Here is a 20,913-nt window from a genome sequence, read left to right on the forward strand (position 1 = left end):
AAGAGTAAATAGGTGCAGACTGAGGCATAAACTCATTTTTTGAAGTACAGTATATTCTGGCGTAATAGTTTCAATGATAGACTGAAGAAAAATAATCTTTGCATGCAGTTTAATGACTGTTAGTGAAAATGCATACATTTGACACTAATTTCCCACATCCCACAGAATGTTCCAGGGTTTGGTCCATGTCCCTGGTACCCAGCCTAGCATCTGCCATACAAGTGTTGGTTCTGGTGGTAAGGGGTCTCTGTGATCTCACATCTGTAAAACGACTCAAATACTTGCAGCAGCAAGCATTCTATTTCTAATAAACAGAATGAAAATTTCTATTCATTTTTATAAAATGAACAGAAATTCTTACATCTATGTATAGATCAAGTCCTGCCAGCCTTAATCTTTGAGATAGTTCCATAGACAATTTAAAATAGACACACACACACATTCACGCACTGGATGGCACCCCTTTCCAATGCTGCTGCAAACATTTGAGTCCTGTTACAAGTCTAAGACCACAGAGACCACTGATCATCAGAACCAGCACTTGTATGGCAGATGCCTGGCTGGGCACCAGGGACATGGACTCTCACCCTGAAACATTCTGTGGGACATGGGAAATCAGTGTCAACAGGTAGCATGACAACTAGGAAAGTAGACTTCGCATATGGCAAGGATTCAGAGAGGAAAGGAGAGGAGAGAAGGGAGTCAAGGGAACCTCCCTAAGGGAAAACTTCTTTATGATATGCTTTTCTTGGGGGTTGTGGGGAAATGGCTTTCCTAGAAAATGATGATGCTGGAGAGATTTCAGGGCCAGCTCACAAGGAACCCTGTCCAAGCTAAGCAGTTTCAACCTCATTCTGCAGATTAAAAGGAGTCAGCGAAAGCTTTCAGGCCCAGCAGTGAACTGATAAGATTTGAGATCCAGGGAAATGGCTGTGCTGAGGACAGACTGAGGGATCTGGCAGTAAGAGAAGGCACTGTCATGTCTTAGAGAATTGGGGGTACAAGCCATGTTTCCTGGGCATGCTCTGCATTACCCAGTTCAGGCCTACAAAGAAGTCACCAATCCTTGTCTATACACCAGGCAGACTCACAGAGATGCTCTGGCTTGGTAAGTCATGGCCCCAGGAAGAGGCTCATACAGTATGATAGCTCATACCATCCCCCCAGGGTGAGTGACCTGGAGTCTGAGCTGTGGCGGTGCTGGTGGTGATAGATGGCTGGATTCCAGAGACATTTAACAGGCAGAATCCATGAGGCTTGGGTTGGAATGAAAAAGGGATGGCTGGAGAGAAAGAAGAGTGAGGGATGCTGTGAGGTTCCTGGCTTGGGTAACGAATGGATTACAAGGCCACTGACTGAGCTAAGCAGCAAAGGAGAGAAGAGGCCTTTTGAGGGCAACAACTATGATTTTGGTTTTGACACAACGAATCTGAGACCTCTCTGAGACATCTAAGCACAGATGTCTATGCGGAAATGGGCTTGGAATCACTGGGGATCAAGTTAACATTAATCATAAGTTCCCTATCAATGATTATTTTGCCATTAAAAACTGTGATCATGGTTACTCTTTAAAGACTACTAAAGCTGTTTTAATTTTTAAAATTAGAAGTATTTTGATCGAAGAAAAAAGATTTTTATTGATATTGTGTCTCTTAAAATGGATGCAGTATCTGGCATTTTATAATTCCTCAAAACACTCACAGGTGATCATTACCAAGGGGAAGCTGGCAGATTTTTCTTTCTTCCCCACTGAGGCCTGCTGTTTATATCACTTATACTACTGGTCAGGCTGTACTGTGTTCTTTTTGAGTTTCACATTTCAACAGGGACATGGAGAAACTGGAACACATCCAGAGAAGAACAAAATGATTAAATGGCTGGGAAATTGGTGTATGATACTGGGCTACAAGAAAAGGCCAAAAGACCTGAGATTATTTCATCTGGAAAAGAGAAGTCTGAGGAGTGATTTAATAGTATTCAGGCACACAAGGAGTTCCTAAAAGGAAGGCAGTTGCCTGAAAGCTTCCAAACCTTCCATATCCTCTGAGGATTAAATAAGAGGAAATGAGACTAAACTGTAGTAGGACAGAGTCTTGTCTGACATAAGGAAAAATTTCTCAACAGTAAGGCCAGCACATAGATTCAATTTCCCTGCAGTATGTGATAATATCTGCTGGAAAAATTTCATCAGAAGGACTCCTGATTTCCCACTGGCATCCTGGCACTTACAAGGTTAAAAATGGAGCAGCACAGGCAGACAGGAACATGTCATGTCACCAAAACAAGCTGAGTTCACTCAACCCCAGAAGCCAAGGCTGCTGTTTCACAGATCACAGACCCCCAAACTAGGTAGGCTCTGTTTCTAGGAGATGGAAGGGAGGAAAAAGAGAAGGGAAGGAGGCTGGGGAGAGAAAGCAAGCAAGCCACTACTCTGGACAAGGTTACAGGAATATTGTGAAGGTTCTAGGTGCTGCAAAGGTGGCACAGACTAACTGGTGAGACTAGGTTAACTGGACTAGATGGGAGAATTCTATTTTAATTGACAAAATTATCTGCCTAAACATCCATTTACCTCTAAAAACCTGAACCCAGGAACAATGCCAGGCACATAAAATGTTGGCTCAAGATTTGCAGTTCTATTCACCCCCATCCTGCTTTTGCTGTATTAGGATTTTCAGATATCACAAACAGATTAGAATATTGGGTGCTGACCAGATGACTACTGGAGACTTTCTTTTTTTTTTTAAATTAATTAATTTTAATATACAAATAAAAATTGTACATATTTATCATGTACAACATATTGTTTTGAAATATGTACACATTGTAGAACGGCTGAATTAAGCTAATGAACATATGTATTACAACACATTTTTTGTGTGTGTTTGGTGAGAACACTTAAAATCTATTGTCTCAGCAATTTTTAAGAATACATCATTATTACTGTCATCATGTTGTACAATAGATCTACTGAACTTATTCTTCCTAACTGAAATTTTGTATCCTTTGACTAACATCTTCCCAAATCTGCTCCCTCACCCTCAGCCCTGGTAACCTCCATTCTACTCTCCATGAACTTAACTTTTTAAGATTCCACATTATCAGTAAGATCATGTGGTATTTGTCTTTCTGTGTCTGGCTTATTTAACTTAACATCATGTCCTCCAGGTTCAGCCAGGTTGCCACAAATGACATTTTTTTTCTAATTTATGGTAGAATAGTATTCTATAATGTGTATGTGCCAGGTTTTCTTTACCCATTTATGTACATAGTGATGGACATTAGGTGGATTCCATGTCTTGGCCATTGCGAAGTGTTGCAGTGAACGCGGGAGTGCAGAAAGCTCTTCGACATACCGATTTCATTGCCTTTGGAAATATACTAGAAGTGAGATTGCTAGACCTGTTGAGTGCGTGTTTTTTTTTTTCTTTTCTTTTCTTTTTTTTTTTTTAGACAGAGTCCTGCTCTGTTGCCCAGGCTGGAGTACAGTGGCATTATCTCGGCTCACTGCAACCTCAGCCTCCTGGGTTCAAGAGATTCTCCTGCCTCAGCCTCCCAAGTAGCTGGGATTACAGGCTTGCACCACCGCCCCCAACTAATTTTTGTATTTTCAGTAGAGATGGGGTTTCACTATGTTGGCCAGGCTAGTCTCAAACTCCCGACCTTAAGTGATCCGCCCACTTGGCCTCCTGAAGTGCTGGGATTACAGGCGTGAGCCACCGCGCCGGGCCGAGTGCATGTTTTAACGTAACTCCAGATCCGCATAGCAGAAATGTGGACACCAGGAAAGATCAGCCCACTAGACCCAAGAGTGTTACCACTAAGCAAGGCTGCATTGCTATTTTATGTGTTATGCCAAATTTGATTCCATTCCATGAACATGAAATAATCTTAAAAACTGGGTTTCTAAAAAGAAATAACAGAAACTCAACACAGAAATAATTTCACCAAAATATTAAATTTTGTTGGTCAAACAACAAATATGTGGCTCTTGTTGTACTTACACATCCTATAATTTGTTTTAAAATCTGAAGTCATCACACAGAACAGCCTAAGAATTCTCTTGTTAATGAGCATAAACTCACATTCTTCAGTCTCTGCACCAAAGGGTGAGCACCGTACATTTCCAAGGCATATGGGGGCTTTAAAAGGGCACTGGAGGGTCTGGGATGCTACCATGGAAATTCCTGCCCTGTAGCAGGCTGAACCAGATGACCTCTGGAGTTCCTTTCACCCCTTAGGACTTCAAGCCCTGAATCTGAGCCCTATCTAGTTTTACTGACCAAGTAGGAGGTGGAATGGTCAATTCAATGCTTTATAAAATGTCGTTTGTAAAAAAAAAAAAGGAAAGAAAGAAAGAAAGAAAAAGAAAGGTCTTTGAATATAAGCCAGGTCAAAAGCAACAGTCTCCTCTGGCTCTCCAGTGGTTGCACCACCTCAAAAGAGAGGCTCAGTTCCTCTCCCTTCCTGCCACATGAGGTAGGGGCCCAAAGCTCAGCATCTGCCCCGCCCAAGGTTCCACACAAAGTGCTGGTATGTGCCGGCACCTTAGCATGACCCTTCTGAAAGCTGGCCAACTCTATTTTAACAGAAAATAAGAGGGCCATAAACACTCAGGCTGTCCTAATCCTGGACCACCCTGCTTTCAGTTTTACACATTTCTTCTCCCTCCACAAGCCTTACTTTTGGCCTGGACATAGAAGAACACAGGATCTGTCCACGACCCATTCCCAGAGAGAGATGTAGCCTGAATCCGGGCTGTGTAGTTCCCCGGGTTTAGCCGGTTTAGCTTGGCCCCTCCATACTTCCTGTATTCCTGTCTGGACACACATTCTCGCTGATCCTGGGGAAATAAAACATACATGTCAATTTCCCATGAACGCAGGAGAAATCTTGGGCCTGCCAACTAAACTCACCACACTGGGGACTCCAGCTGCCTGATATGACCTCCCACCTAACAATGATCCCGAGTGTCAGTAAAGAGAAAGAAATCAAATCTTAAAAGGTCGTCTTCAGGTGGCTTTAAGTACACCCAAAAGCTTTAACCAAACATTTTTGTAACCAAGCACTCCAGAAGGATTAAAAGTTATTAGAACTGATCTGGCCTATGCCACAAGGTTATCTTAAATAATGAAATCATTTCTTGAAGGCAAAAAGCAGCCTAGCTCTTTGCCCTCTATGGAGTACTCCTTAGAGAGTATGGAGTGGGTAGAAAGACCCAAATCCTCACCAGCTTGGCGCGTATTTTATTGTTTTAACTCCTATGCTAACCAGGAGGTATCCTGCGCAGTCAGGTAGCATATGTTGTCAATGGATGGAAATACATACATGCGGGCACAGGCCACGGCCCCAGTCCTACCTCAACTTGTGATCCGTATTTTATTTCATACATTAGAATCAATCCATTGGGATTCTCAGGTTCTGGCCACTTTAAAAAGATGGAGTTTTCAGGCCTTGGCTCCCAGGTCACTGGCCCAGGAATGTCATCTGCTCCTTCTGTACAATTTAAACAAGTGACAAAGTTGGATTTGGGTTCCCAGGGAGGGAGGCCAACACTGGGCTGACCTGAGAATAACCCCCCAATCCACGCGAGCAGGACTATGGAGATCAGCCACGTACACTGCCCCTAAGCAGGCTGCTCACACACAGCGGAGGATTCAGAATCACACCAACCCCACAACTTGCACGTCTCAAGATGTCACAAGATCCTCCTTTCTCCCCAGTCCTTCAACAAAAAAAGCCTGCTGCCAAGCACAGCAGGAAAATCTTGGCAACCTAAGTAACTTTCTTCTCTTCTGTAGCTACCGCTTGAAAAAAGAAAGCTTTGTGAAGCCATCAAACACAAGCAGCCCTGAAAAGATGCTGAATAAGCAGAAGCAGGGCGCGGGGTCTGCCGGCTGTGACAGGGACCTTCCGTGGCCCACGGCTACACACGGCAACTGCAATTTTTACACAGGCACAAAGGATGGCCCCAAGCCCAGCCTGTGAGGAAGCTGCTGGGAGGCTGGTGCTGAGAGCAGCGCAAGCTCTCCCTGCTGGCATCAACTCCTCCAGCGGCTGATTGACCTTGTGGTGGTTCCTTTCTTGCTTTTGCTTCTTGAAGCAGTGAATAAAGTGGTGATGAGCAAAGGTCACGGAAAGTTACAGCTGCAAAAGGCACCTGATGGGTCAGTTGGCTATGTCTCTCCTGGGAGGGCTAAGGAAACTGAGGCAGGGAGCCTGACGATTGCCTCAAGGCATGCTACAATGGACTTCAGTGCCAGAACTGCATGGAGGAAGACCCCAAGCCCCAGACTCCTATCACCTCCATGCTCTTTCTACCGCCTGAGGCTTCCTAAAGAACAGGGCAGTTCTTGTTGTCTTTGAAGGCACCCACCTTCAAAGACAGATGAATGCCCGAGTGACAGGCAGTGTCTAACAACAAGGGAAAGCCAAAGGCTAAATAAGCAAGACCAGAGGCTACTCCAGGACTTGATCTTGAGGGGCAATGGTTACTCTGGATCGAGGCAATTAACTGGAGACATCTCTGAATATGTCAGAGCTCGGGGGGGCGGGGGGGGGGGGCGCAACCCGATTTGTGCACAAGAGGGGCAAAAGACAGTGGGAGTGCACGATGTGCACCGAGTAGCAGGTGGAGGGCGGACCATGCAGACAGCTCCCTGCTCCCAGCATGTTCCACGGAGAGACCAGGCTGGGAGTGGTGTCACTAGGAAAGCATGAGCTCTATTCCCTAGGCAGCTGGTCTACTACGCCACCTGCCAATGATCGCACGTTATTTAGCAGGCAGACCTCAGTCTAAGGGTTGTGGCCCTGGGTGTCAGACCCTTTGTCCATAAAACACATCTTCTCCACTAGGTTGTGAGGAAGGTGGCAATGGGGCCACCCGGATATACCGTACCTGCAGGCATAGTCCTTGCAAAGACAAAGTTGGAGGCGCTGCAGCCCAGTTTCTCAGCCTCGTGGTTGCAGCTGTGGATATCAATGCGGTACAATGTGAAAGGCCGAAGGTTAGAAATGACAGTTCTCTCCTTATTATCCACTCTGCTCTCAAAGAAAGGGTACTCTGTCTCTAGCTCTTCCAGATCTGTGATGTTGTAGGTGTCTGCCGCCGTGGTGTTCCTGCTTCGGCTGGACATGGTGGTGTTGGCCACTTGCATGACATCTCTCCGCTTCCTTTCAGGTCTGCAAGGAAGAGATAAATGTGGCTTTTAAGTGCTTTTACCTCTTTCGTCTTTTCTATGACTTGAGTAAGAGTAACAGAAGAATCTTAACCATGGAATAGAAGGAGCTATTCAGCCCCCTTGGATAAGAACGCATGAATAACACGGGGATGTCCTTCCTCATTATCTTGCTTTCTCTACTATGCAAGTGTCAGAATGGGCACACAAACTCTCACCCCCACCCCCTGGCTCTCAGAGTGGTTCTCGATTTTACCTAGAGGCAAATAGTGTCTCTGCCATTCTTGGCCAGGCAGTCCTGGCTATGTCATCAGAACACTCAAGCCATCTGGTCACAGACCTTACGGTTAAGCATTAAAGGTGGCAAACCTACCAGCTGCGCTAAGATTTATTAGGGCAGGAGGGGAGAGGTGAGGTGTGTGGCAGAGGCCCCAGAGACCTGGGGCAGAGGGATATGAAAGCCTATGGTGGTGGCTCCTTGGATCTGCTCTGACTGTGGAAATAAAGATGCCTGGAGCCTAGCAACCCACGGACCTCAGGTCTCTTCTTGGGGGCTTCTGCTGCGGGCCCACCCCCAACCCCAAGCATCTGTGCTTGCTACACTCTGCAGGTCCCTGAAGCCCACCCAGGCCTCCTCCCAACTCAGCAGTGAGCACCTGTGGCCTCACCAAGGTCCTGCCCACGAGAGGGCAGAGTCTTTGTCATGGATTTGAATGGGGACTGGAACAACCAAAAAGCAAAAGGGAGTGCATAAAGTCATCACAAAGAGGACATTCACACCGAAAAGGGCAGATGAGGCATGAGGGTGTGACCCTCTAATTGCTGCTTTGGTCAAATATGAAAAAATGGGCTTTGTGGCTCCCCCTAGAAACCTTAAAACAGAATCCTAATGTTTACAGGAACCAACAAAAACAAACAGAATACGAGAGGAGCACCCAGATGGAGAAAGGGCAACCCTCAGGTCAGCCACGGACCAATGGTGAGAAAACAGGGCTGAGGCCTTTGGCTGGGGTCACTGGTCTTAGGAATAGGCAAAAGGCAGGGAGTAAATGGGATGAATTCCATCTGCCCAGGGAAATGAGAAAGTCCAGAACATGGGAAGCTCATCAGTGCCATGGAGGGGAGAGCGGCAGCAGCAGCAGACAGGGAAAGCTCACACAGGGAACGGAGCAGCCCAGAAGCCACTTGCAGGTTCGGCTGACGCTCGGCAGGTTTCTGGCTGGTCCTTAGGCCAGAACCTGGGAAGGGGAGAGCAGGGGGCTTGGAGAAAGGGCCTCTGGCTCCCTAGTCTTCTCAGCCCATGGATTCCCCTGAGGAAAACATGGTCCTTCTTTGTGTAGTGGCACATGGGGGTCCCACCAAAGGCATAAACTGCCCAACACAGACAGGTTCATTCCAACAAGCAGAAAACCACAAGGTCAGGGCATGTACATTTGCTTTCACAATACTAGGGGAGGAAGGGTAAGGACATGAGGCTGATTATCCATAATCCTCACACTCTGCAAACCAACCAACCAGCTAACCAAGCTTCCTGGAAGGGAAAAACACAAGAAACCACATTTACTGCCACAGAAATCTTTGTCAACACATCAACAAATTTCCAGCCCTTCCTTCAAAACCAACACAATATACACATGTGTCTGTCAGAAGTTGCTTAGGTTTGATGCACTGCAAAATAATTCTGTGTCAAAACCCCTCTCCTAGCCCGGCCACCACGTTTAACCGGGATTACATCATTAAGTATACTCAGTAGTTTACTTGTTTATCAACACCACACTTTTAGGGATTGCACAGCTCTCAATGCTGATGACATCAAGGCAGTGACAAGGGGAGGGAGGTGACACAGAACATTATCTGGAAGGCAGGAACAGGGGAAGCACAATGGCCCATACATCATTTTTTGGTAAACAACTACATTTCCAAATCGTGTGCCCAACAGCAAACATTACTGCCAACTTTCCCCGCTCCACCCCATGATACAACCTAGCCCTATTGGAAAACCTTTTACTTTCCAACATCTGTCAACATTTTAGCTAGTTAAACCAAACTATGTGATTTACAAAATAAAGACAGTAGTCAAAGAAAGGCATTTACTGCCAAATACTGACTTCAGAAACTGGTTTTACAAACTCTAGCTTCCACTCTACTTCAAAACATACAGGATATTCTGGACAATTTATAAGGAACTAAATCTTACTTAACTGGTTTTATCCCACAAATAAATTATTCTCAGAATGAATTGAAAGAAACCAAATCTGTTTTCGGACATTTCACTTGTAAGATAGAAAGCCAGCCTTTATGATTCAATCATATTGTCAGCTGGACACTCCTTCACCCAACTCCGCCAGAACTCAGTAGGAGGCAAAAAACAAACATTAACTTCTTATAAAGCATGGCCTCTCACCATGAACAAAATATTGTCTTTATATACATCCATGGAAAGGAGAATCATAAGTTGGACTTGTCTTAGGAGAGAGAAAGGAAGGACTGGGGGGACAGATAAACACACTTCTCAAGTGGAATAGAGGAAACTTGTTTTGAACCCACCACCACCAATGCTGTGCATTAATAACATCAGTGTCAATCGCGGCTCTGCCTTCACACATCACATAATCTTGTGCTCCACATCTGATGAGAAAAAAACAGGTCTTGCCTTGTAACTACAACTGAAAGCAAGGGGCCTTTCAGCAAAATCTTTCCAAAACCTTGATTCACAACCCGAACCTCCTGCTGGTTGGTGGAACAAGACAGCAACGTAACCAATGGCCTTTGATAGAGAATAAACAAACTTCCCACCCAGCCTGCTTGGGACACTCTAAATCCATCCTTCCATGTGGCGGGCAGCAGGAGCTGCCACAAGTTGAGCCTCTGCTGGTCTAGGTGGAAAGCACCACGAGAAGCAACACAATGGAGGAGAAGAGGAGGGAAAGAGAGTTGGTGTGTGGGAATGAGGGCCAGGTCCCAGACCGATTCTTAATTAATTAGGATGTCGGAGAAGTCACCAAACCTCATTGAGTTCCAGTTTCCACACCTCTTTGCAATCTTTCTAGTCCTCAAACTTTCTGCTTTCTAGGAACCACCAGTGATACACAGATATCCTGGATAAGAAAATGGCCTTGGGCACTGAACCTCAAGGCTCACACTCAAAGCCCTGTCACCTACCAGCAGGCAGAAGATTTCCCCAGCGGGGCAGGATGCGAGAGGCCATGAAGGGCTCGCAGGCCCTTCTCACAGCTCTGGTGTTTTTTTTTTTTTTCCTTGAGATGGAGTCTTGCTGTGTTGCCCAAGCTGGAGTGCAATGGCACAATCTCAGCTCACCGCAACCTCCACCTCCTCGGTTCAAGCGATTCTCCTGCCTCAGCTTCCCGAGTAGCTGGGATTACAGGTACATGCCACCACGCTTGGCTAATTTTTTGTATCTTTAGTAGAGATGGGGTTTCACCATGTTGCCAGGCTGGTCTCAAACTCCTGACCTCCTGATCTGCCCACCTCAGCCTCCCCCAAAGTGCTGGGATTACAGGCGTGAGCCACCATGTCCGGCTGCTCTGGTGGTTTTAACTTCGAGAGAGGAGGGGAGGGGAAGAAAGCCACCAAGCAATGAAGAGGCTCACTCTCAAAAGGAAATAGTGCCTCCAGTTCTAATCGGTCTTTATTTCTCACTTTACTGATTTCTCGAAGTGAAACAGCTATTTCAACCATTTTGCAAATATCAAAAAGGTCATTTGGCAGAAAAAAAAAAATCACTTTAAAAACCATTTGTTGTTACAGCCTAAGAAAGTCTATAAGGGCAGAGTTATTGCAGAATAAATAGCTACTACAGGCTCCTCTCAGGGTTGGGGGCAGTGAGGGGAAGGGAACGTGCTGGGTGGGGTAGTGGCAGCAGGGGCACCGTGGGGACTGCAGGTGGGCAACTCATGGGTACCATGCTGATTTAAATCCAACTCCTTGGCCTAGTTTTCAGGCATGAGGTCGTTTCCAAAATCTGCACTATAATCTTACAGGAAGAGAGGGCCAGGGAATACCACTGTGCTTCCATCTCCTTTCCCACACACTACTGGGCTAATCCTTTTTTGAGAGGAAAACAAAAATTGTTTAACATTTATTGTGTTAAAATAAAATTTTAAAACAAAATAAATATATGTAAGACAAAAATTTGCCATTTTAATCATTTTAAGGGTACAATTCAGTGGCATTAATTGCATTCACAGAATGGTACAACTATCATCATCATCATCTATTTCCAAAAATTTTCATCACTCCAAATAGAAAATCTATCAATTATGGAACAATTCCCATTCCTCTCCACACTCTATCCCCATCCCCTGGTAAACTCAAATCTACTGTCACCATACATTTGCCCATTCCATATATTTCACACAACATAAAATCATACACTATTTGTCTTTTTGTGTCTGGCCTTGTTTTACTTGGCACGGTGTCTTCGAGGTTTATCTGTGTTGTGACATGGATCGAAATTCCCTCCCTTTTTATGGCTGAATAATATTCCACTGTATGGTTCGAGCCCACTTTGTTGAGCCACTCACCTGTTGATGTACACTGGGTTGTTTCCGGATTTGGCTACTATGAACATTTACTTTCTTCTGCTTTTGTACCCACTCCCCAGAAACCAAGACCACAGCAAAGGAGCAGAGACCCTGGGGCAGGGGCTGTGTTGCTTTGAAAGGCAGAGTAACCACAGAATAAACAGCCACTGCAGGCTGTCTCCCTACACTGCTTCCTAAACCTACTTGTAAAGGATGCCTGCGGCACCTGGCTATGTTTTGAAGTCAGGCCCCTTCCAACAGACTCTGATGTTTTTCCCTCTTGCTTCACTCCTCCTCTGTCAGGCTGAGAGAGGCAGCAGAGAGAATTGGGAAGGGCAGAGATGGGCCCAAATCCTGGCCTTTCCTCTTACCAGGCAGCGGATTTCAGTACTCTTTGAGTTTCCCCTCCCTGCCTCTACCATAGGGTGCCCACCTGCTCTCTGTAGGGGGTTGTGGCTGAGACAGCAGCACCTGTCACATCGGCGGCCCCAGCAACCCAAGCCCTGGTCCCTGTTCCCTTCAGGGCTGACTGGCTTCCACAGGAACTCACTTCACCGAACCTGTCATCTTTTTTGGCTCCATCTCAATGGCTACTGTATCGTACCTCCCCGCTGCTGACTTACACATTACCTGGTGGGGAGAAAGGCAACAGAACCCACCTGAGCAGTGGGTTTTGCCAAGTGAAATTTCACAAGAGTTCGATACCTGGGCACAAAGATGGAGTTGTGCAGGAAATTCTCAAAGACTTTGCGGTACTCAGCCTCCTCCTTCTCGGCCTGCTTCTCAGCTTCAGTTTTGGGGCAGGCGCAGCAAGGCCCTTTCTCTCCACCACACACCTCAGTCTTCGGGTTCTCTGTGACCTCCTCAATGTCAATGGTGCCGTCGGCATACTTCCTGATGGGGATTTTGTCTTCTCGGGAAAGAAAAGCCAAAACAAGAGTGGGAATGAAAGCCACTATACATGCTTGTGAAGAAAAATAATAGCTCTCAGCACCTTTAATCAAGAAGATAGCTGGTCTTGGCCAGATGCGGTGGCACAAGGCTATAATCCCAGCACTTTGGGAGGCTTTGGCAGGGGAATCACCTGAGGTCAGAAGTTTGAGACCAGCCTGGGCAACATGGTGAAACCCATCTCTACTAAAAATATAAAAAGTAGCCAGGCATGGTGGTGCATGCCTGTAATCCCAGCTACTCTGAAGGCTGAGGAATGAGAATTGCTTGAACCTGGGAAGCGGAAATTGCAGTGACCCCTGATTGTACCACTGCACTCCAGCCTGGGCAACAGATTGAGACTCTGTCTCACCAAAAAAAAAAAAAGAAAAGATAGCTGGTGTGTAATGGAGAACTACACTGTTATCTGATACATGTAATATTAGGGCCCAGGTACATTCAAACCACAGGAATGAACGGTCACACCCTCCGTCCAGGCCGCCGGTGCACCTTTACCTTTGGAGCAGTAATTGTGCCGGTAAAGGTAGCCGTCCTGAGGCTGCCGCTGCCAGCGCACAATGTAGTAACTCAGGTTGCCGTTGGGCAGAGAGGGAGGGTTCCACTTCACGATTAACTGAGAAGAGGAGTTCGATGCTGAAAGAACGTCCAAGGGAATGGAAGGAACTGCAAAGGGGAACAAAGAATATTCCAGAAAATGAAATGAACTTAAGATTCAGGCTATCAGATACTCTGTGCAAGCCAACAGGAAACTGTAAGTTTGACCTGGATAAGAAAATAACAATGAACAATGAAATACAAAGTGAAAAGTGAACCTTATTTTGAAATAGTACTACTTTAAATGCCAACATTTCCCTTTATAATTTATTTCCTCAGATAATCTCTGTGAAAACAAACACTACTGAATTGTAAATGGAAAAAGGCTGCGGGGGCACAAGCAGAGTTAGAAGAGACAATATGAAAATCTACAGCTAATTCAAACACCTGGTATTTCTCATTTATTACAACTGCCATTCTCCACAGCGCTGAACTCCAGCAGTTTCGACAACTGGTAAAATAGGCTGACTTGGATTTCATCTGAGATTCTGAATCTCTGATAAAAATGTCATGAAGTCAAATGGAAAGAGGGTAGTAGAAAGGGGGCCGCAGAGCCTGTGTGTGTGCAGGAGTGTGCATGCCCGTGTCACAGCTGTAAGAGGAATGGGGAAGAGGCAATGCAAAGAACACGGAAGTCCGCCATTTCCACAAGCATCCTTCGGTACAATGAGTGAGGCATGACTCTGAAAAGCAGTCTAAAACTGCAAATGCATGGAAGCCTCATTTCAAGCAAAGGACTCTGTTACCAGCAGAATGAATGCTGATTATAGGCAAAGCATAGTTATCTGATCAAGCTTTACTTATGCTGACCCCTGAACCCAAACCCAGAGCTGAAGTGTGCATAAAGATCAAATGCATCCCAGAACCACTGAAATCTTGTCCTTATTGGGTCACAAAAAAGCACCAATGTTGACGGTTTTCCAAAGCGCAGGAGACACCTTTGCTGGATATCGCTTAAGCAACATGTTTGCCTAAGCCATTTTTCAAACTCGAAAAGGGTGGAGAGCTTGAGGGTGCTCCAGGTTATACAATACACACAAGGTTCTGAACGTCTTTAAGGGATAATACTTTGGAAAAAGGTTATGACTAATACTAGTGTTTTCAAAGAAAACACAACCACTTGATGCTCAGCCACTTTAGGGTTTCCAAAAATAAGTACTTCAAAAACAAACAGCTCATTCCTAGATACATTCTTATGATAGGTGTCACAAAAAAGCAGAGGCAGAGGACCAAGTTCTTGTCTGTTTCTGCTGCGTGTAAGGACAGAGGACAAAACGTCATGAACTGACTCATTTGTACAGTGCCTGGTTTCCATCTTTGTGGAAAGGAAGCAGATTTCTTGAGAATCTGTCACAATAAGCAGATATTCCTATGTTTCCCAAATGCTACAGTGAATTGCTAAGGCAGGGATGACTTCCAAATTTTAAGATGAAAAACTTACTCTGTTGCATTGAATCTCTGCTATACCAACCCACACCCAAGATCAGAAGCCTGTGCCAATTTCTTTTTAATAAGCACTTCACCCAGTGACATGACTGTGGCCACTTAACAGGGTCATGGAAATGGGGTAGGAGGGGAGGAAGAAGCAGGTGCACACAGCAAAAGGTTTTCCCCACCAGCATTTTATTCTCACCCTTCTCTCTTGCCATTTAAACTCATTTTGTGCTTGCTTATGGGTATTTAAAAACATCTTACCCACTAAAATAATGGCTATTATCAAATAAAGTTTATCAGTGCTATAGGCTGAATGTCTGTGCCCCCCACCAACATTCACATGTCAAAATTTGAACCCCTAAGGTGATGGAATTAGGAGGTGTGGCCTTTGGGAGGTGATTGGGTCATGGGGGTGAAGCCCTCATGAATGGAATTCAGGCCCTTCTACGAAAGGCCCTGGAGAGTGCTCCTGCATCCCTGCCACCATGCAAGGACGCAACGAAAAGACAGCCATCTATGAGCCATGGAATGGGCCCTCACTAGACACCAAATCTGCCAGCGCCTTGATCTTGCACTTTGTGGCTTCTGGAACTGTGAGAAATACATTTCTATTGCTTATAAGCCACCCAGGCTACGCTGTTTTTTTGTGACAGAAGCTCCAATGGACTAAAACAATCAGTGTCTTTAAAACTGAAGTGGATTTTCCTACTTCTAAACTAGCTTTTATATACTTGGAAAACATTTATGTTTGCTTTTATTGTTTCCAGATCTGGAGTTGAGAAATGAGGTGGTTTAGAACCTAAAGATAGAGGAAGGAGGAATATCATCATCAGCGAATACTTTGAATATCCACAACATACTACATCTGCAATCTTTCAACTTTTGTTGAACTCTTTGGAACTCTACAGGCTCCAGAATGAAGATGGAAAACCAGTGAGCCACATGAATTAAGTGGAACACAGATGAGCATGGTTTCAGTTCCTGGAGGATTCAACATCAAAATAAACAAGAAAGAAGGGCAGCCGAAGATGGCTGTTTCCAGGCTGGGCCTTCCAATGAAACCAGCCCAGCATTCTGGAGGACCTGGGCTCAAAGGCACAGAGCAGGAGAGAGATGATGGAAGATGGTACTGAGGCCAGAAAATGGCACGGAAGAGCCTAATGTGTTAGCAGTAGGAAAAAGAATATAACACAGTATTACGTATTGATAAGAAAGACAACAGGCATAGCTCACTGGTAACTCTACAATGACACCTTGTATAAGCAAGCCCAGTGAGCTTGTGAAGAAGCGTGGATGCTGGGGACTTGTCTGGGCATGGATACCTGAAGCATTGGTGCGAATGTACAAGATCTCACTCTTGGCCCCACGGATATGGTCGTTCTCCACCATGGTGAGGGTCACAGCCTTGACGTAAACGGCGTACTGAGTCCAGGGCTTCAGCCCATGCAGTAAGATGCCGGGCTCCACGTCCTTGTTGGGCGGGAGGTCCACGTCCACCATGTTCCAGCTGTTGGAGCCGCAGGCATCCTGCCCATCATACTCCGTGACATTCTTAAAAGGTCTGAAAGACAATCAATCAAGTTTAGAGAAAGTTCGGGGCTCTGACATCAAAATCCTCAAAAATCTTCCCCAGAGGCCCAGCACGTCACACGAAATTTCTTTATTAATCAATTAGACTTTTATAGAAGAAGAAAATGAAGCGACTGGACTCTGGGCTTCCCCAGTCGTGCACTACAGAATTGAATGCTCTGCCTCAGGAAGAACCAGTTCAACAGTTACCAGGATTCGACAGTTACTGCTCCTTAAGAACAGATGTAAATACTATTTTTCTCTCTTCTGATTGCAGCATTTTTCCATCATTAAGAAAAAAACAAGCATAGTCAGTTAATGCAAATATCAGATATTGATAAAAGGTAACTGTTGGAGAAAAATGACTTTCCTACAGACAAACAGAAGTAGCTTCTAAAATTCAAATTGCTCATCAAAAATTCTGATGCTTAAGCATCTTATAATATTCAAATATTTAGTTTCCAGATTGCCTTAGAAACTAGCATCAAGTCCTTAGTGAAATTACCAGCTGACATTGCCAAAGCATTGGTGTGACTATCAAAAAGAATATAGTACTTTGCACAGATGCATGGTTGGGTAGATATTTTACATTTATCAGATAAAAGGACTGGACAGCTGCTGGTCACTGGCTTCTGAAACAAACATTAACAAAACCCTGTCTGCTGTCATGATGGGAGATCATGAGGGGCTCCCCTATGTATGAACCCTGAAAGCCTAGTAATCCTAAGTACCCCATTTCTCATTCATAGGACCCCAGCTCTGGCAGGAGGAAAGAGTACAAGATGCTGTCATAAGGTGCCTCTGGTTCCTGCTCTTTGGAAGCCATTCATCTGGGAAAGAGAACTATGAGATTAAGATGGGACCTAGGAACGGGGATGGCTAAGTAGACCAGGGTAGCCACATGGATACAGGAGGCAAAGGAAGGAAGAGGGAGACCAAAGAGAGCTGCAGTTGAGAGGAATAACCGTCGGCTGCTTAGATGGGTGAATGTCATGTGATTGCACAAGAAAAGCTCCCAACAGAGTCCAGGAGAAGTCACAAAAAGCTCAAGACATGAAGGTTTTTCTCTCTCCACTTTCCTTCACTTGTTTGGAAGGCTCATGACCTAGAGCAGAGGGCCACAGCTTGGGAGAGGCACACACAGAGAGAGACAGGAATAAGATGATACAAGGGAGCCATGTGCCTGCAGGGTGTTCCTAGGGTAGGGCTAGTGGGTAAGGAGGCTGAAACGATTATTTCAGTGAAGTCCCCCATCATCCTTTATGAGTCTGGACTGACCTAATTCTGGAAAAAACAAGCTTTGCCTACTCTGGGTTTATTTTATTCAAACATCTCTAATCACTCACTAAAGAATGACAGGCCTCAAGCTAACACTTTCCCATTCGTGGCTGTCACTGGCTGTGACTGACATCAAGGGGACAGCCCGAGAGGGTGCATGAGGATGAAGTGGGGATGCTTGATGTGGCTCTCCCTGAAGACTCTGCTGACTCCCCATATTGAGCCAACCCACTCAAGGATCAAAAGACTGGCCTCTCCCCATTTGTAGCCTTGTAAACAGAATGGCATCACCCAAAGTAGAAACTCACGCTTCCTTGTAGTAAACGGTGAAGCTGATGAGATCCCTGTAGTCAGGGGGCCGGTACCGGTGCCAGGTTATGATGATGCGATTCTTCCACGTGGTGGTGGAGGTGAAATGCAGGACGTCACTTTCACCTGGGGCACAGAGTACATCCGTGAGTGACAGAGATTCATGTGTCTCTGAAAAGCACCTGTCTTGCTCGGCACTGCTTTCCCCTTCCCCAAAGCTGGTTATATGTGCTAAGTTCCCTGCTGGGCTTCCTAAGTGGTTTTCTCGTTTTCCACTAAGAAATCATACATTTCACTATGCAGAGCTCCAAGGGTTCCATCCTTTGTTTTAGGTCAATCAGTTGCACTGGCTACTTGCCCAGGGACTTGGACATGAACCTGGGTTTCCTAACCTGAAAACAAAGGGCAACTTCAGTGAACAAGGTGAACTTATCTTTCTTCTCCATCCCTAAGATCCTGGCTATGAAAGGGGGCCTGGTAGGGTGAGGATGAGCCTTTAGGCTGCCCTGAATCTTCTTAGAGAGACGATGACACTTGTTCTGCAGTTGTGGATATCTGCCTGTTCCTGTACAACCACCAAACACAGGTAAGAGACCACAGGTGTGCCACAGAAAGGAACTTTTCTTGGTCTAAACTTGGTATCAAACTGGAAGGACACAGGAACTGTGAGGCCTCCAGTGAGGGCTGACAAACAACGGGGGGCTGGATTAAGCAATGACAAGAAGATTTCACTTGACCAAGCCTAATGTCTTCTATGGGAAGTAGGCCTGGTTGGCAGGTATGGCAGGGAAGCTGTGCCAAGTCCCTCTCTTATTCCTTGGACCAAATTCAAAGTACGATAAGGACTAGGGAAAGACTGATGACTGCCTACCCTCATGGAGACCCAGAGCTCTCTGATGAGTTGTCCTTTTGCCCCCTTATCTGCCTGAATCCCACTACACACTCAAGAGGTGAAGCAGAGGGACTGAAGACAGTAAAAGAGCTAAGAAGTCTTTAGGGCAAAATGTGCACAACTGAGATCGGAAAATGTCACAGTTCCTGCTCAAGTGTTACTTAGAGAGGAAACCATGATTTTTTTTTTTTCAAAAGAAAATAAATGGCTACTACATTTATGATCTGACAGGTCAGACTGGCTGACTCTAAGGAGAAAAGCACTCTGAAATGCTCTGATACATCCGATTTTACTATGGTCTGAACAGTGAGCAAGGCAGGGGCTTTGCAGGGACAGAGTGGGCAGGGGGAGGGAGGTGGCACTGGTCCTAAGCCTGCTGTTCAGCCCTAGGTCAGTCAGCATGCTTCCCTCTATGATCCCCCAGAGCAACAAGTATTGCCAGGTAAATCCAGACACCAGGAAAACAAGCCAAAGCCAAACACGTATCAGCTCTGATTTGCCTCCCCGTATGTACGTCTGTGTGCACACACGCACAAATCACCCTTAATCATACAAACTACTTTTTTTTCTAATACCCTTCCCTTAATAAAAGCCAAAGGTGAAAAGACGATTTACTTTTATAACCCTGTCCAGCCAAAGAGAGCCACACCATTCTCAGCAGCCATATTCTACACATGGTTAGATGAGAAAGGCGCTGCTGTATCTCTGATACGAGACCTTAAGTTTTATAACCAGTACAAGGCTATAATTATATTGTTCTAAATTTAAAAAGCGGTATCAACTCAGGGATGCAGGCTCACTCCATCTTGTTCACGTTGGAGTGGGAGAAACAAGGCGGCCGAGTGTAAGGGACAGGAAACCTGTGGCCCACAGCGGCTGTTCTTAGGGCAGAGCCGCCTCCACCTCACAGGCCTGTGCTTCCCTTCTGTGGGAGCGGGAGGATAGAGCTCACAGGGCTGGAGCACCCTGGCTCTTCCCTGAAAAATAATCGGACAGGGCATGGTGGCTCACACCTGTAATTCCAGCACTGTGGGAGGCTGAGGCAGGTGGATCATTTGAGGTCAGGAGTTTGAGACCAGCCTGGCCAACATGATGAAACCCCGTCTCTACAAAAAAATACAAAAATTAGCTGGGCATGGTGGCGGGTGTCATAATCTCAGCTACCCGGGAGGCTGAGGCATGAAAATCGCTTGAACCAAGGAGGCAGAGGTTACAATGAGCCAAGATCATGCCACTGCACTCCAGCTTGGGTGACAGAGTGAGACTCCATCTCAAAAAAAAAAAAAAAAAAAGAAAAAGAAAAAGAAAAAGAAATAATCTAACTGTGCACCTGTGTATAAAAGGACATTTAATTGTGCATTCTGTAAGCAGCACTTTAAAGTTTGAGAGAGAACCTATTTATAAGTGTTTCACACACTCACAGAGATGTACAGAATTTGTAAATATGAATACATCACGTATCTGCCCACTACTGATTCTGAAGACATATAAGTAGCAGCAAAGCACTAGTGAAGATGGTCTAGTGGTCCCCCATGTGAAACAAGAAAGGGCCGCAGAGGGAAGTTGCCATCACACATGGGAGGAGGGTCTGCTGTTATCATGATGGTTTGGCCTATGGTGTTTTGGGTGCTGTCACTCACAGGAGGCTCTCTCCCCGTTGTTCCTGGTGTTTATGTCCCCTTTGCTTTGGCGCCCTTTAGTCCCCGTCACTTCCTCCATGCGGTAAATTTCCGAAACACACAATTTGGGATTGAAAGCAAAGTACATTTTCCCTGCTTTGATGGTCAGGTTGCGGTGGTCCCAGTCCCATAGTTGCTGCAAGTTCTGGTTGTCGAGGACGTAGAAGGAGTAATTCCTAGAAGCATAGAAATCGATGTTATGTTATGTTAGCGCACCTGCCCTTGGCCACAGTCTTCTCTAGCCTGCTGGCCACATAACATACGTCCTCTTTGCCACCTGCTCCACAATACATTTCCTTTGCCAATAAGAGATTTAGTTATTAACACTATAGGAGAACAGATAGTTGCTGTTAACAATGGCAACAACATGATTCGACAATGTATCAAAATCGATAAGATGCTAATTAATTTTATGACCTCTATTACCATCAAATAATGCTTCTTGTATCAGAGGATGTTACTAGAATCATTCCCAAGAAATGCCT

At 45.5% G+C, this 20,913-nt stretch overlaps 1 protein-coding gene across 3 annotated transcripts in view; it reads right to left on the reverse strand.

Annotated features, from left to right (window-relative positions):
* The window catches only part of LOC105479398 (insulin like growth factor 1 receptor), a 317,817-nt gene that overhangs the window by 35,337 nt on the left and 261,567 nt on the right, over positions 1-20,913 (reverse strand). For all 3 annotated transcript variants that reach the window (XM_011737331.3, XM_011737329.2, XM_011737332.3), the window contains exons 6-13: positions 20,390-20,604; positions 17,857-17,983; positions 16,024-16,262; positions 13,169-13,336; positions 12,428-12,632; positions 6,899-7,182; positions 5,360-5,496; positions 4,684-4,843 (exon numbers count right to left, since the gene is read on the reverse strand). In XM_011737331.3, coding sequence (XP_011735633.1) covers positions 4,684-4,843; positions 5,360-5,496; positions 6,899-7,182; positions 12,428-12,632; positions 13,169-13,336; positions 16,024-16,262; positions 17,857-17,983; positions 20,390-20,604 — 1,535 coding nt within the window. The remainder of the gene's footprint in view (positions 1-4,683; positions 4,844-5,359; positions 5,497-6,898; positions 7,183-12,427; positions 12,633-13,168; positions 13,337-16,023; positions 16,263-17,856; positions 17,984-20,389; positions 20,605-20,913) is intronic.

This window comes from Macaca nemestrina, chromosome 7 (genome assembly GCF_043159975.1).
Source record: "Macaca nemestrina isolate mMacNem1 chromosome 7, mMacNem.hap1, whole genome shotgun sequence".
In the NCBI taxonomy this organism is placed as follows: domain Eukaryota; kingdom Metazoa; phylum Chordata; class Mammalia; order Primates; family Cercopithecidae; genus Macaca; species Macaca nemestrina.